The sequence below is a fragment of the Pyxicephalus adspersus genome, chromosome 6 (assembly GCF_032062135.1).
Source record: "Pyxicephalus adspersus chromosome 6, UCB_Pads_2.0, whole genome shotgun sequence".
NCBI classification, from domain to species: Eukaryota; Metazoa; Chordata; class Amphibia; order Anura; family Pyxicephalidae; genus Pyxicephalus; species Pyxicephalus adspersus.
The window spans coordinates 18,244,196-18,262,036 of record NC_092863.1 but is presented as its reverse complement, the minus strand read 5'-3'; the positions used below and the strand labels follow the sequence as shown (position 1 = coordinate 18,262,036).

General features: G+C 36.9%; 1 protein-coding gene across 1 annotated transcript in view; it reads right to left on the bottom strand.

The window, feature by feature from the left end:
* Positions 1-17,841, bottom strand: part of MED24 (mediator complex subunit 24) — a 39,294-nt gene that overhangs the window by 19,641 nt on the left and 1,812 nt on the right. The window contains exons 2-11 of the mRNA XM_072413692.1: positions 16,265-16,403; positions 14,532-14,614; positions 12,648-12,686; positions 8,511-8,584; positions 7,238-7,461; positions 5,183-5,294; positions 2,999-3,149; positions 2,221-2,334; positions 354-401; positions 174-256 (exon numbers count right to left, since the gene is read on the bottom strand). Coding sequence (XP_072269793.1) covers positions 174-256; positions 354-401; positions 2,221-2,334; positions 2,999-3,149; positions 5,183-5,294; positions 7,238-7,461; positions 8,511-8,584; positions 12,648-12,686; positions 14,532-14,614; positions 16,265-16,394 — 1,058 coding nt within the window. The 5' untranslated portion in view covers positions 16,395-16,403. The remainder of the gene's footprint in view (positions 1-173; positions 257-353; positions 402-2,220; positions 2,335-2,998; positions 3,150-5,182; positions 5,295-7,237; positions 7,462-8,510; positions 8,585-12,647; positions 12,687-14,531; positions 14,615-16,264; positions 16,404-17,841) is intronic.

The window sequence follows — 17,841 nt, the reverse complement described above, 5'->3', positions numbered from 1 at the left end:
AATTACATTATTTTTAAAATATATACTTCAGAGATGTTGGTTACAACATGTTAGACAAGTTACAAACAAGTTAGTTTAGGCTAAAATTGACAGCTTAGACTGGCACACTAGTTCCAGACAAATCCTGTCCTATATATGTACAAAGCAATAGATTATTGCAGTAGATGACTTACTTGCATCTCTGATCAGCTTTATCTAAAAGTGGGGTCAGCTTGAGTAAATACTCAAATGCGGTGTTCATATCCTCATTGAAGTCCTACAAGAAACAAAAGTTACAAAACAGTAAACTCCAGGTAATAACCTAAAATGCTTTGTAATATCCACAATATGTAGTAGATAATGTAATTTGTTACCTGATCTGCCTGCCAGAATTTTTTCAACTTTGACAGCACTTGTGGAATCTTGTTGGGGTAAAGATTAAAACCAAAAATATGATAAATAAAATAAAAGATCTCAACACTAAAAACAAAAACTTTAGTTTAGCACCACCACCTGTCAGAATGAGGTACTGTATCCAGGATAAAAAATACACATTTTTAATATGATTAAAAAACAGCCATAATTTAGTTATGTACACTCGTGAGATAAATCTCACATGATATAAATGGTCCAGCTTATCTCGAGTGATAATTTAAAATGTGTACAGTAGTTGCCTGATGTGGTTCATGGATCTGTCCTGAATGATCCAGGAATGGCTGATGGCGAATCACCTCTATACAAGTCAATCGAGAAAAAAACAGTTTTATGAGGTTGGTTTATTTATTGGTCTTCATATATTGGAGTTGAATAGAAGAGAGAAGACAAGAGAAGGCTTTTTATGGCAAGATGTGTATTGAAACACAAAATATACTTTACAGTAGTGCAAGCAATTTGATATCATTTTTCTGTGGTCTGATTCTATACAAAGACCTACTAAACTAATACAGAAAGCTTATGTTAACACATGTAAGTGGCTTGTCTCATTTACCGACGCGTTTCGCCCTAAGGAGCTTCTTCAGGGGATAGAGGGGAGACACATAAGGATATAATTAAAATCATATACGCAGGATGCCTGCAGCCATTCGAGTATACAGGATGCAGGCATCCCGTTCTTTTGCATACCACTCCTGTTGAATACCTGCTGCCCTAGTGGGTTTTTATAAAGCAATTACTCCTCTTATAAAAGGTCTTGGAAGATTTTATTTCTTTGTTCTTTGAAAGAATAAATTATTACATTTAATCTGTTACTCTTACCTATAATAGCATTACATATACATTTAAGGACTATCTCCTCCATACATAATTTTCCTTGAGTCCATTTTGACTCCATTTTGAGTCCCTCATCAACTTTTCATAAAACACTTGTGGTGCCTAATATACTGGCTGCGTCTGTGATTTTAATTATATCCTTATGTGTCTCCCCTATCCCTTGAAAAGGCCCCTTAGGGCGAAACGCGTCGGGAGATAAGACAGACCATTTACATGTGTTAACATCAGCTTTCTGTATTAGTTTAGTAGGACTTTGTATAGAATCAGAGCACATACATACAATATCAATTTGCTTGTACTACTGTAAAGTATATTTTGTGTTTCAATACATTCTCTTGCCACAAAAAGCCTTCTTTTCTTCTCTGTTCTTTTCAGCTCCAATATTGCACTAATTGGCTTGGCAAGACGATTACTCGTATACCTTCAAGTGACCCCCTAACCATAACCACCACTATATATCTATTGGTCTTCATATGTTTAAAAATAACATTATGGCCAGACATACTAAAACCAGAACATCACATTATAACTGATCATGCAAAACTAAGATGCCACTAAATGCAAGTGTATAGGAACGGGCTTTCAATCTAATAGATTAGTGTAAATTAGGCACAGCATAACATAACAGGAGCGAAGACAAATTGATCATTTTAATCCAAACATTTTAACATAGGTTAAAACAAGCCATGGTGAAAATACATAAGTTTTAGGTTTTTAATACATATAGTTTAAAGTGAATATGAATCATAAAAAAGCTAAATTATCTAAAAATAGTGGCCAAGGTATTTCTTGCATGAGAAGAAACCTATCCAACTTCCTAAACAGGGCACTTAAAAATGGGTTATGGGAAATGTTTTTTTGGCTTCCTTTAAACGCCCCGTCTTCTAGAAGTGGGGTCTGTATACTAATGTCTTTGAGATCTCATACAATCCAAAAAGAAAATAACACTTTCTAATACATGTATTCACATACTTTGAGAAAAGTAAATGCAGTCCATTTGAGCTCATCGGTTCCTGCAGGCGATTCTATTAAACCTACAATACACGCCTTCCAGACTTCAAGGAGGAAGAGATGAGATGGGATTCGCTGTGAGAACAGAAATATGGGCATCATTAAACACAATCATCACAATGCATGAATTTTACATATGCAAAGCAATGTAGTTTATCAACAAACAGAAATCTACTATCAGAATTTATTGTCATTATTTAATCACCATCACAGGCTTTGTATTGTTAAAACATCACCTATACAATCAAAGCAGATAAAGCATTTTTACGTGTTCATTTAAAAGATTTGTATTTATAGAATGAAGTCCTAAAAAATCTCTTTTGATATTCTCTTCTTACTATCTTGCTCCCAAGCAAGGGATTTCCCTTCAGGGGTGTTCCTGATAGTGGGCTGAGCCATCAGCGAGAGAGGGAGTCTGGCCTAGTGTGCCTTCTTGACCTCCTAAAATGGCCTAGTAGCCAAAAAAAAAGTTTGCTGACCCCTACCATAAGCAAAGCTTCAGTTGTTAAGGAAATCCAACCAAAAGAGAAATATAGAGGCTGCCCTATGCATATATCCTTTTCAAAAAGTTAGCTACCTGGCTGTCATCTTAATTTTGACCAACTTTGCTTTCTTTAATACTTTCCTTGTCTGCACACTTGGTCTGGGTTTGTATCTCAGAAGGCATTAATGCCAAGATTTCAATGTAGCAGCCAGGTGAGTAGTATTTTTATGGTCAGCAAAGGTCCCATGGTCTCACCTGCATTCTCTTGACTGTATTCAGCTGTTCCACAAATGGATGTGCCTCTCCTGTAAGGTTCATTGTACCTTCTAACATCACAACAGCATGAACAGTGGGGAAACCAGTGCTGTGTAGCTGTTCAGAATGTGAAGAAAGCATGGATGGAATGCTATGGAGGTAAGAAAAGAGAAAACATAAATTGTCATTTCTAGTAGCCAAACCATCATTTAACATCATTGCCAAGAAACAAACCAAACTCTTGTTAGAGGCAGTAAACCATTTTCAAGGGTCATATATGGCAACCCCCATATTTCCTCCATTATATGTTCCCTTTTTAGAAACCATGCAACTACAGTATCTGGACAGGGCTACAGACTGTTTACTATGTCCCTAACAAGGTTGCTTGATCAAACATTTTTAAGCTGTCGTTCAATTTACCAAGATTTTTGTTCAGTGATAAGTCACATTTATAGAAGGAATATTCAATAGAGCATATGAAATTTGTGTTGCATGATAAAAAAAAATACCTGTGTAGACTAGAAAAAGGGTAGTGAATCACATGACCACTTTTTTAAGTACCAGCAGCGGAACAACACGTTTGGGAAGTGAAGTCAATAATAGCTAAATGTTTATTGATCTGCAGCCAGCTGTCCACATGCATGCACACTATTAGTAATTGCAATGCTTATATAACATTTGTTGAAAGTGGTCACCTGTAATTTCTATTTGAAAAGTGTGTGACAGGCTGACAAAGTAGAAGTACATGTAGAAGGGGATAAAACTTTTTCACCCAATACCAGCGACTGGCTGTTAATTAACTAAAGTGCTTAAGTGCTAATTAACAAAAGAACCTGCCATATACAGAGCCAGACAACAGGTACCAAGTAACTCCAGCGCATGCAGGATCTAACTATACTTCACTAGATTTTGCACAGGTGAATACAGGAATGGGAGAAGTTGCACCAAATGTACAGTTAATATTCAATGGATGCCTGTTTTTAAGGAATGCTTATGAACCTAGCAGATTGTCTTTCACAATATTTTATTTTTACATTTTTTTAATGCCTCCTAAAAGAGTATAAACAACAGATTGTTCATCAACGCACATTCAATCTTGTGTCATAGGCAAAATCGCTCTTTTCAGCTGCCTCTATCTATCATAATACCACACACAAGCCTGATTTAAAGCTGACCCTTCATATAAAAGCTGGATGTATGAGGCCAAGTTTATAAAGATCTTTATGCTTTCTTTAAATACGCCTACAGAACTAGCAAATTGCAAGAGTTTTTTTTTTACATACATACAAAACGTCAGTTACAGGGGAGGATGTTGGTTTGGTGTTTTTGTTCTTTAAACATGCCAAGCAGTAAAAAGAGACATCACAAGGACCCCTCAACTAATAATATGCCATTATACAGGGCCCCTATGTATAGAATATGTAGATATTGTTCTGGAGCCCAGTTTGTGGTTATAAGTTTGGAGATAAGGGAAATTTGTAATTTTGTTACTACAAAATTTCTGTAGAATAACAATCTGCATCAATTTTGTATTGCTTTTTATACAATGATGCAGTGTACCTAATAAAAGCATAGGAAAACAAGTCTGGCTAGGAAAGGGTGTGGTGTTTTCCGGATTTTAGTTGTAATGGGTTGCTGCCTTCACAATGGACTTTGAAAGCTTAGGGAAGTCAGAGTATGTTAATCCCCAGAGATTGCAAAAGTGGCATTTTTAACATATATTTATTGGGGATGGGAAGTTCATTTCCTTGCTTGCTAATAATCCAATATATGTTGGTCCAATGCACAGCTGTTCTTACTCAATATCTCTATATACAGAGGATTTAGGCTGTCTCTTGGTTTTGGGATAACTGGATTCTCAGTTTCTGCAATGAGAATTCTTTGCCTATACAGGGAAGCAGGTTATTTTAGTTACTATGCCTTGCCTTTTATAGGTGGGAACCAAATAACTCCTGTATCCCCAAAAAAAGATTAAGCAAATGCACTTTAACTTACTTTAACCTCTACATTATTGCAGTTAAAAGCGATAAACTGGTCGACTTTTATTGGGTAAGTGTCAATGTTAAACAGACTCTAGCTATAAAAAGATGAAAAGCTTTTGGACTAGCAGTCACAACAATGTATAAAGTGCCCCTCAAGTAAAACTATACGTGCTGTGGGTAAGTAAAGTAGACAGAAGCGTACCTCCTGATTAACGACACACAATCCTCTGCCTGAGTCCGTAGCTGAATGCTGGGAAGGAGACTTATGCAATCGGCCAGTCGCAGCAATGACTGCTCCACGGATGCCCAGGAGGCTACAAGCAAAAAGAGACAAAATAACAAGGTCTGACATAACTGTCAGCTAGAGAGTATTACCCAACACAAATGGCACGATCAGGACGACATGGCTGATCCAATACAGAGACAAGAGGATCATTAGGTATGAATCACAAAGGCTATTTTGCTGGAGAGGGAGAAGCTATCACAGAAATTTATGCTGCAGACCTCATATATCTAAAGGGGACCTGGAAGAAGCCAACCTGAAAATACCTTATTAAAAACCTATTAATAAATAAAGCAAAATAAAAATTGGATCTGGTATTAACAACAAACAATTTCATTGCAGCAATGATTTTCTCATGCAGGTAAGACGTTAGAAAGGATAAATTAATTTAAAACATAAATCACTAGTAAAGGTAAATAATTTACTTTTATGTAGATGTCCTCTGCAGCATCACCTGAGCTAATGGCATATCCGAAGAATTCTTTCAAGGTAAGGGTTAAACCTCTGCCAAATTTTTTTTGTGCTGGCTATGTCCCATTAGGAAGAGTTTCTCTGCTTCCTGTCTGCTAGACACAATAGAAAGCACAAGGAAAGCTTTCCAAAGTATGGAAAATCCTTTATTAGACAGATGTCACAGCAACAAGTGTCCATACTGGAATGCTTCCTCTCTATTGCTGTTCTGCTTACAACTTAATACTATGGACTTTTTCTCTTACTTCAAAATCAGTGACAATTGTTACTAGGACATTTAGCGTTTTTTTGTCCCCAGAAAAAATACAGAAAGCCAATATACCTAAAAAGAATTACAACTCTTCCCTGCTCTATCCCAAACAAAAAACTAAATATTGTATTTATATACACTTGAAGGACACATAGTGAAATTCAATTGGGGGTTCAAAAGCAGTGGAAATACATGTACAGTCTTACAGTCCAAAATATCCTGGAATGTTTGCTAAAAAAGAAAGTTAAATTTTAATAACTTCCTTTTGCAAATGCCAATTGCTTGGCCGTTTCTGGCTTCAGTATTGAATTAGGAATGTAGCAGAAGAAACTGGACAAATCAGAAATGTAATAGGTCAGGGATTTAAAATAATTAAAATTCAGGAAACTAACATTTTAAGGTGAAGTTGTCAATAACAGTGTACGTTTCCTAAAAACTAATGTATTAAAATTACAGCTTAACATGAATTCACTGTACTTACATATTATTAAATTTTGAGCCTTGTCTGTTATTGTACTTTAAAAAGCAACATACAGCAACCTGCTATTGCTATCTAGGAACACTGTGTATAAGCTAAAGCCAGACTATTCCTTTACATAACCATAAGTTGGCTTTTATATAAACAATGCAGCTAAATTCCTAAAACACCCACACCGGCTTTGCCTTCTTTGGAAAAGATGAAATCCAGGCAAACAGCCTAATGTACAGTTGATATACATAAAGTATATTAGATCAGTTTTATCTGCCAGGGAATTAATATTTCTATCCAATTAGCCCTGGCCTTTACTCTGCCACAATGAACAGAACAAAAGGACGTTCCCTTGGCCTGTTGCAGTTTCTAGTTCGCTTACAGGTCTTCATCCCAAACCTATTTTATCAGTAACAGGTGAAGCAGCACGCCAATAAGAATCTGTCCATTACTCTACCTTGTTATGAAGCTTCATGCACTCCAGCACACCTGGCTAACTCTCTGATTTCTGTTGAACAGATTGTACAGTAAACTGCAAAATGCTTTGATGGGTAGACTATACTCCCTTTATGCATTTCAAGATTTAAACATTCTCTAATCAATAGCAAGAATTGTATTGATGATATTTTCTATGTGTTGTAAACATGAGCTATCTTTATTGATGTGCAAAAATAAGCACTGGCGCCCAAAACAACAGCATTCCGTACAATGCGGGAGAAAAAAAATGTCTCCAGCCCACTCATAAATAAAATATCATTTGCTATGGGAAACCTATCAAGCTTACCTGGTTCCTCCAGTTTGGCGATATGGATGAGTGCACGGTTCTTAGTACTGCTAAGAATGGACTCAAGTCTCTTCAGGCACATGGACAGCTGACACTCCCAAGTTAGTGGATCTGTGATCTCTTTCAGTTTTTCCACGTAGTATGCAGAACAACGTAGAAGCCAGTTCACAGCATGCATCAATGCCCGACACAGGCTGATGCACTCTTCTGCTTTACCATGACAGCTGGAAACAAAGGTAAATAGGTAAAAATAAAGTTGAGCTACCACCAATTTAATTCCCAATTAAGGTGAGGGTAACAGAAGGAACAAAAAAATCTGGACATGCACGGTTTATCTGGTACAGCATACCATAACACATGGGAGTGCGTCACCATATGCAGCACTGCAAAACATCTTCATTGTTTGATGTGTTGGGATGCCAATGGCAATGAACTAACTCACAGCACAAAAGCTATCAATGCAATAAATTGAGAATTCCCAAAATGCCCAAGTGTAAGCGGGCCTTAGGTCACTAAATGGATCATCTCTTCTATTAAAAAGTAAACACAAATATCAAGTGTTATAGAATTGGACCAAATCGGTTTATCAATTACACCTAATGCACCCAATATTCACTAATGGAACATATTATCCTTATCATAACACTTCCAAGTCAAAAATGCTCAGTTTAAACTTTCCAGGTCGTGAAAGTTTTTTTTTTTTTTTTTTTTAATCTATGCTTTTATGCTTTGCCTACATGTCCACCCGAATTATTGGGCAGGAGACATGTCAACTAGAAATAATTATCGATCGAAAAAATTGCGAGTGTTAAAGAGTATCTAAATCCAGAACAACATTTTCATGCAGATCAGTATTTATATTTGATAACTGAATTAGTTTTTTTTTTCCAGGCAAATTTTCATATATAGATTTGCTTTCCTAAGTTGGCAACGCTTCTTTTTTAGCTGTATCTATTGAGGAGCTGAGCTGTCACCCAAACATCTCTCCTGATCTGGAAACCAACAAGTTTCCCTCACTCCTCACCTTCATTACATGGCGGAATTGTAGTTATCACAAGGAAGATAATACTGTTTAAATAAAGTGACAAGAACACTGCATTTCTATAAAAACCAACTGGTGTTTTCCACTGAAAATGTTTATTTGCTGTCCGAAAAAAGAAACTTACACATATCTAAGGGCTGTTAAGCTGAAATTTAGAAAGTTCTTGTTTTGGTGTTTAAGTATATGTTACACATAAAAAACAACTTCAATAGAAAATGATACAAATATTACCTTAGATTGTCACAGAACATGTCCATGATTTCCAATAAAGCCTGGATGCAAAGATCTCTGGAGAAGTCATCAAACTGAAAAAACAAAGGTATAAGAATGCACACACACACACTTCTTTTTGGTTGTATCATAATATTCCATGAGTGGATATAGATTTAGTTTTGACCACTGAAATATGTTATTGGCAAGAATTTTAATAATTTTTTAGGCTGGGCGGGGAGAAGTTGTAGGTGGGTGGCAGACCCAGTATTGTGAACCAGCTCTTCGATAACCACCCAAAAACAGCCGGGTAGTACGTCGGGTTAAAAGGAGGCTGGGGAGAAAACTGTAGGCGCTCAATCTGATTTTCAGGTAGCCCTATTAAGAATTATGCATTTGTTTGGGGATTCTAAATAGAATCCTTTTATCCATATCTAAAAATCAGTAGACCCCCAAGTTTGTTGTGGGTTGGATATGTTAATCGACTTCCTAACTAAAGAGCAACTTCAGTAAGCAAGAACACATAGGCAGGAATATTAAAGCCCTCCAAGACTGGAGAAGATAGACTATCATGGGAGAACCTAGGTGATCCAGCCAACCTGAAATGGATTTGGTCTAGGATTTAAAGCATTTGGCAACTAAGAACTGATAATTTTTAAGAAATCCATTGCAAATTTTCTGGATCACGCACGTATTACCAATATAGTCTATCTTCTCCAGTCTTGGAGAGCTTTAAAATAAAATCAAACATGTTGGTTTACATATCAGCTTGCATGCGGTTCGGCATATCGTCATTCTTTGTCTTTTTAATTTTTAGTTTAATCCAGTGTTCTCATCTATCAACACAGGAGTGGACACTTTTCAATAAGACTGTCAGTTTCTTGGCAATGTGAAGCATGGTATAACCTTTATTTCCTAAAATAATAAAAAACAGATGTGTATAAGAAACACGTTTGTCCATTTTAAATTGAAAAGGATTTGTATGAAGGACTTTGAAACCCATGGGAACATAATGTACTGTATGTTGTTTTACAGAATAATGGGTGTCAGCTGTGCTAACAATCACAAAGGTTTCTGCGAAAACCAATTATCATTTCAACATGATTATTTAGTATGAGGTAACAGAGTTAAGAGACTGGAAAAAAAAAACACTGCTTAAAGTGGAACTTTAACCTAAAATTGAAGGAACCAAAAAAAAAGGAATCTTTTTTTTACTTAAAGAGAGACCTGCAGCAAAGACCTCAACCTGTCCATTATGAATTCCCACAATCCACAGTTTCAGCGTATACTGGTGTGAATGAACTGCCGCCATGACCAATCAAAAAGCCCAAAGTCCCGATTCTGGAAGAAGCTCAGGCAATGTTGTCCAGGAGCTCAGATATGCCCCAATCTGCTGTATACCCGGCCAGAATTTGACAGCTTTGAGGTGCTCAGAGCTGACTGCCTTTTGGTCCACTTACTACAGGGGGAAATAACGTTCCCTACCCTAACGCACTGCAAGCGTAGATTATCAAAATTCCAATAACCTTTTATTGAGTAGTGATCCTGGGAGCTCATATGCTGTATTTGATTTGTTTTGTGTTGCTTTTTTTGACGCAGTGCGTCCTAATTAGGAGTGTTTGAACTGCAGCAAAGCAGGTAAAACAAACTGACAAATCTGCATTTAAATGGCAATTGAAATGCAGATGGGTTTGCTATACAAATTGAAATGTGGTTAAAACATTCTGGTAGCATTCAAAAAAAAATGTCAATGAACGCTTACTTTGATAAAAACCACTGTATAACACTTGTTTATCTCAGAGCACCAGGTTACCAGAAACAATATGACAATTGGAGAAGGTATTGCTCAGTGTACTCCAGTAAAGCAGTAGGTAGGGATTTTACCCGGCTGAATCCCCAACATGTGCTACTTTTCAAAACTACTTTATGACATTTCCCTACAATGTCTGACCCATGTCCCTTGTACACATCACAATAAACATTCTGGTTCTCCAAAAAGTTTGTCCCTGAGCCAAACCCCGCATAACCTTCCCATGATGCAGTAGGTTAAATTCCTTTTCTATAAGTCTCCTTTTTCTCTGACCAGAATTCTCTCCCTAATGTAAATATTTGCACTTCTTAGCTAGGATCCTGATTTTTTTTTCCGTTCCGGGGGCGATGTGACCAGAACGCGATATTATGTACACATAAATGTATACATAAAAATCTAAACACGCAGTCCTCATATGCCTTCAACAATCCAATGTGTCTTTATGAGAGGGGAAAACAGGCCCTTCTGTAATTCCTGCTAAATGACATCTATACTAATTTCATCTTCAATCTCGTCTGGTTTACATGAAATGGAAAAACATTGAGCCCAAACAGAAACCAGTTATGATATTTATTCCACTGACACAGTCCCGGGACTATTTTTAGTTAACGCCAAGCACACCATACATTACAAAGGTTACACAGTTATTTAAGCAGCGGAAAGGGAACGATCATCACTTTAAGCCTTCATCCTCCGATTCCCTGATCATTTGGCTTATATGGGCAGCTCCTAGTTTATTGACCATGTGTTGACCAGTGGAAAAAATAAGCACAGAAAGTGTGTATGGTGGCAAGGGGAAAGTAATTACATGTGATTAAAACTAAATATCCAAGGTTTATCAGCTAACAAATAGAGTTTAATTATTTAAAGGGACTCTGTCACATGCTAATTTGGGAGAAAGTTATCAGGTCTACTAAAAAGCCATCTGATCCTAACAATATTCATGTTCACAGAGCGCTCTAACAGTGCCTTAGTCTATGTACACACGTCAGATGATTCAGGCCCGATATGAAATATCAGACGCAGGAGGTGAGAGTCTGACGTGTGTACAGCAGTGACCTGAATTTTAAATCTTACTGCAGTCAAGCTGTAAGGGGGCAAAGCAACAACTTTGTTTTACTGCCCCCTTCCATTGCAGAACATATTCGCTGGTACTTCCAAGTAGTAAATAACTCACTCCAGGAGTAACTACAGCAACTGGAAGCTTACTCAAGATTCCATTCCTTCACAATTGGTTAAAGGAGGTGAGATATAAAATGAAGTTTGTCTAGGTTTGGTTAAACATAAACATATATGACAGCTATTTATAGAACAATTCCTGGCAACGAGTACAAGTATTAGTGCATTTCTAATTTTACCCATGAACAGTTTACTGTTGTTTCTTTCCTAGTTGGAAACAAGAATATTAGGCTGCTAATGAGCCTTACAGGCAATCCTGCTGCGTCAGACGACTGTCTCTGAAGCAAGGAAGTACATAAAGGAGTGTATAAGGGAAGCCAGCAAAATCAGGGAATGTATAGTCAGTCTATAGTGCAGTCCATGACATTGTGAAGACGTGTCGCCTCCACACCCTGAGGGGACTATAGGACTATGCAAGGGGAGTCAGGCTACGTACACACATGCAATAGTTCTCGTCTGATAATCGGCTGAGGGCTAATATTAAGAATCTTGCGTGTGTACAGTGCTCGTCGTCCATCATCCGAACGACCGCCCTGGTGGAACCACAGATGACGGACGATAAACAATTGCAATGCAAGTGAAAGGAAAAGAGTGCAGCTCGGTGTCGCTCCGTTGCTCTCCCCCTCCCCTCTCCATAGAGCAGCACGTTGCTGTATGTACAGAGCTCGTTCATGCATCGTGCAGTCATTTGTCGTTGGAAAGGATTGTGAAATATCCTTTCCAACGATAAATATTGCACGTGTGTACTTAGCCTCAGAAACAATGTAGAAGATTAAATAGGGATAGTAATGTTCTTTATGAACTTGATAAACAAAGCTATGGGTGTGATGACTGAAGGATATCATGCAGAAGTATCTGGCTAAACCATCGTTTCCCAGTGCCCAGCTCTTCCTAACTAATATCACCATTAAAATAAGCCTGTCTTGAGAGAATCATGGGGGATGCCGTTATGGCAATTACATTTTAAAAACTCTATTTGCCCGGCTTTAATGCTGACTCTTTCTGCAATACTTTAAATGAATGACCAAGGAAAGAAATATACAAATAAGGATTTCAGGCTTTCCTCTGGCTAATTAATCTGAGAATTATTAACAATAATTTTACCCAGGTTTGAAGAGTGAATTTGATCAAATTTTAGACACCACATAATCATGTAGAACCTTACTTACCTTGCTGATTGCAGTCAGGACAGTAGCGTAAGAAACCATCTGCAGAAGAAATAGCTCAGCTTAGTCTTTATAGATTAACAAGAACAAAAAACATATAACTGGTAAACATATTCTGATCATTTGGTGAGCATAAAAAATGTTTTTTAAAAATTTTAATCTAAAAATATAAGAGCCCCAAGTGAGAACTCGATAATTTCAGAGAGCCCCACAATAGTAACTTGTTTTCATTCATTGACAAGACTCAAAGCATTGTGATCATTACTGGTGTCTTTGCCTGCAATAAAATCTCCCAGCATTGATGTCAGTGGACACAATAATCATATCCTTCTCCCAAAACTGCTGCAATGTCTGCAATTAAAATCCCCAGCATTAATGGCAGAACCAACAGGTAGTGTTATGAATATATTAAACAGATAACATAGTTCTACTGTTAGTGGTATATCAAAAGAGACCTTATTATGATAAGCTACTATTGCTGCTGACCACCCTCCAAATATGCTTGTTCCCTGGTTGTGCCTAGTAAACAATTTTGAGTCACAGACCTAGAGCATAAATATTGTAAATAGGTGTCAGAACACACACACAAATATAACATATATATATATATATATATATATATATATATATATATATATACACACCTATCAACACAATGATAGTCAGGCAACTAGCATTTTCTTATGGAATAGTCCACAATCACTCATCATTGCCATTATTCTTCTCTGGCTAAGTAAATTATTTATTCTGTGAACATACACTTTAAAAAAAAACAATTAAAACTTCAGTTTAAATCATACAACATACATTGCAAGTGCTGTTTGTGTGTTTTTTTCATAAGTATCATGTCCTTTAGGGCAGATTTACAGACCCAGCATCGGAACATGTGACAGCTGGTGACAGTGAGTGGTATTAGTACCGCTCACTGCAGCCCCTATTTATTCCCTATGGGGGCTGCCACACATGTAGCGTCTCCCTAAGCGGTATCCTTTCTTGGCGTGAATAAGCCCTTTAAAGTCAGCTGCCGATAGCTATAAGCTTTGTACGTCTGCATTTGTTGGTAAAGTTATGTATTAAGGCCTGACATGATTTGGTATCCTGGAAAATGCTGTTGTAGTGGCACACAACATGGCCAAATTTCCCCTGGCAGCATAAGATCTCTAGGAAAAGTATGAGATCTTTTACTGCAGAATGCTGGTATAGGTCAGGTTCCTACTCATACTGTAATACTTTCCACACATCTACAATGAATTTATACAATTTACACTGAGAGCCCAGTAGGGCTGCAAATGTGCATCTATCACTTTGATAGAAACAAAAAAATGTAAAGTTCTATAGGGCCATAGGATGATCTGACAGGTTCTAAGCAGTGAAAAAGACCACATCCTAAATTGTAGTATAAAAATAAAAAAATAGGGCCACCAGAAATAACAAATCTTTAAACATAAGCAAATGTGATGATTTTTAATCCCTTGTAAAGAAGCAAAATCTGCTTTTATATATATATATATATATATATATATATATAAAGCCATAAAGGACAACGAGATTCTAAGCAGCAGATACATGTAATCTACTGATCACTAGCGAAACAGCAATCTGATGTAATAAATATATACAGCTGCATGTTCCTGTTTATCCTCATATAAACCGTTTCTCTCCACATCCCCACTGACAAAAATGTTTACACTTGGATAATCCGAGCTTCCATGTTTCCCATCTCTTTCTGATGACTGGATTACACACAAACAATGGGCTACCCTACAATGTGTATGGCCGTCTTTGGATACATTTTGCTAGAAATGATACAACATGCTTATCTCCAATTGATAAGTAATTATTTTTGAAGTAATCAATTCAATGATTAGAAGGTAAGAGATTACATACCTGAGAGTTGATAGCATACTTAAGGTAGGACAATATCAATGAGTTGGGTGCAGGACCAATCATAGCCTGATCCAAAAGTGCTTCTGTAGAAGAATAAAAGTTACATAAAATTAATTATGTAATATGTCACTATATCACAGACACAACCTGGTTTTTATAATGTATATTAGAAGGCAAAAGTGTGAGATCTTCCTTGGGGTTATCAACATTGTATTATAGGCAGAGCCTACACAGATCAGGACAGAAAGTTAGTTGGGTCCTATCACAACGTAATTTGTAAATACACACAAGAGCAATAATTAGGGTCTATAAACTTCAATTGTGTATATGTTTGTATTGCATTTGAAGCCCTATTGATTTTTAGGTCAACAGCCAATACAGTCAATTTATATAAGCCAATAATACAATAGTCTACTTTTAAAACAAAAGTTGTAATATTGGCTTATAATAATAAGTTGCTGGCTGGTGCTCCCAGCTAGCAATATATAATAAATAATATGTTTATGTATAGTTAATACATTTTGAATTGATTTGAATTTGTTAAAGCAAAATCTCACATTTAACAAAACATTCTTTGCTGAAGAATCAATGACTGCCATTGAAAACACACAGACCTATAAGCGTCTTGACCAGAGAATGTTTGGTGCGTGTCACATTCAATGCTTTACAAATAGACCCCATAGAACAAGTGCACTAAGTGCTAAATCACACTGACAGTGAGGTTGGGGTGCATTTACTGCTTCCTCATGCAAGGAAAGGCTAGGGAGATGCTACTTATAGCATTTCCTTGTATCACATGTGGAGATGCTGGTTCTAAGAAAAAACAGAACTGTTGTGGAGTCTTGTTAAATACAGTAATGGTAGAGTCTTCATGCACAAAATTAAATTATGCATTATTAATCTGCTCAGGGGCTTAAGGATCCTAAAACTGTTCTCCAGAAGAGCATACCTTAATGATTAACTCTATGGCCCTGATTTATTAAAGTTCTCCAAGGCTAGAGAAAATACACTTTCATCAGTGAAGCTGAGTATTCCAGAAAACCTAGAATGGATCTGGTCTAGGATTCAAACCACTTGCTAGCAAAAAGCAAATGATTTTAAGAAATCCATTTCAGGTTTTCTGTATCAGCCAGCTTCACGGGTTAAAGTGTATTCTCTCCAGTCTTGGAGTGCTTTAATAATTCAGGGCCTTTATAGGAAAGGGTAAAAACTTTTATTGGGTTTTAATGTTGCTATTTGTGACTCCATATGAGGAGGTTTACTCACTTTCTGTGTCTGTGACACCCAGACAGGAAATTCTGGGTAATAAATTCTTCACACTGTATTTTCTTTAAACTTGCCTACCCATCTTCTTCTGCCTCTTAAACCCTCACCATTCTATATACCCCCTCCTATTGTATGCTGCTTCCCTACCTTAGAGTGTAAGCTCTTCTGGGCAGGGTGTTCTCCTCCTCCTCCTGTGTCACTGTCTGTCTGTCATTTGCAACCCCTATTTAATGTACAGCGCTGTGTAATATGTTGGTGCTCTATAAATACTGTTTATAAATAATATTAATATTAGTCAAATATTTTTTCTTCTGCTGCTTTCCACACTGCGTTGCTTTTACTCTCCTGGACTGATAATATTATCAGTCCAGGAGAAGGTGTATTATCATGTCAAGACATCCTGATATGTGTTACAATTCATGTTGCATTGATAAATAATAATTTTTGAAATGCAAAGTGAACCTAACCTGCTAAATTCAAGATGTCCCATGTCACTCCTTTGGGAAAGAACCTCTTCATATTAATAGACCATTGGTAGTCACTCCATCTCTCTTTCCAGGCCTGCAGGATGGCCTGCTTCAGATTCATTAACTTCATGGCCGACACCTGATCAAGATGAATACATTCACTGTTACATGCATACAAAACACAAACCTTATACAGACTAGGTACAAGCTGTAAAGAAAGTGGTCCTTATGTATAAAACTGGTAAAGCAAATACTATTATAATCTTATAAATAACATTGACATCCCCCCTTTAAAGTATATGTATATCCATGTTTACTTTTATATTAAATAGTTTTTTGCTCCCCATTTCTAATCACTTACAGTCTGAAAGTCTAAACAAGAAGTTAGTAGAAAACTTCCAAAGTGGGAAGAACTGCATCCTGAAGAGGTGTCCCTCACTGGAAGATTTACCCTCAGTTTAAAAAAATACTCAGCAGTACAAATAGAAGTTTGCCCTTAAGAGACATAGCAGTAAAAATAAATTGCAATAAAAATTTCAGTAAAAACAGGCTATGCGTACAACTCAGTACAAAGGAGAATGAAAAGATTAAAGGAAAATTGTTTTCTCTGAAACTTTCTTACATAGGATCTATTGAAGGAGGACAATGGCGCTTTATTAAAGTGCAAATATATACATCATAAAGAATGTGAAGTATAAAAAAAAAACACAGAAAAGTAGCTTTCCTAACAATTGGTGCACAGGATTTTTTATTTTCTAAAGAGTATTTAGGAGTATGGAATGAGGTCAAACTTTTGTTTTTATTTTACCACCCGTGTTCCTTTGGGAAACTTATCCTTGACTTTCTCTCCTGCAGACACAGCAGAAAGTGCCAAAACTCCAGTTGAACGTTTAATGGATTTTATTTTAATTTTCTTTATGTAAATCATCACTTATCACTGAGCAAGGAACTGTAGATAAAGTTAGGAGGTGTAATAATAAAATCAACATGTACACACACCAAAAGCCCCCTGAGCTGAGGTAATGCCTGCAAACTTGGAACCCAAGTGGACCCTGGTGCTGGGCAATAAATAGTGATGCAGGCAGTGATATATAAACTCCCTGAAAAGGGACTGTGCCTCCTATAAGCAGAAGAAGAAAGAATTCTCAGAACTGGAGTGACATGTGACTGCAGATTCAGGTATGTAAAATGATGTCTAATGCCAGTAAAAGCAGAAAACCAATGTTTAATTTTATGTCAGGGTCTGGAAGAGGGCATTGGGTCTGATTTATTTAATCTCTAAGGGGTTTATTATGAGGTGATCCAGAAAACCTGAAATGGATCTGCTCCATAATTGAAAAACAATTCCAAATATTAGCAAATGCTTAAGAAATCCATTTCAGGTTTGCTGGATCACCCAGATTCTCCAGTGATAGTCTAACATCTCCAGTCTTGGAGAGCTTTAATACATTAGGCACAGAGTGTTTATAATTGTGATATTGAGCGATCTTGTTGCTGGCAAATTGTTCTCAGCAAGAGGATCGCAAAAACTCCAAAGAGTCAGAAAATGGAAACTGAAGATTTGGCTGGGCATACCA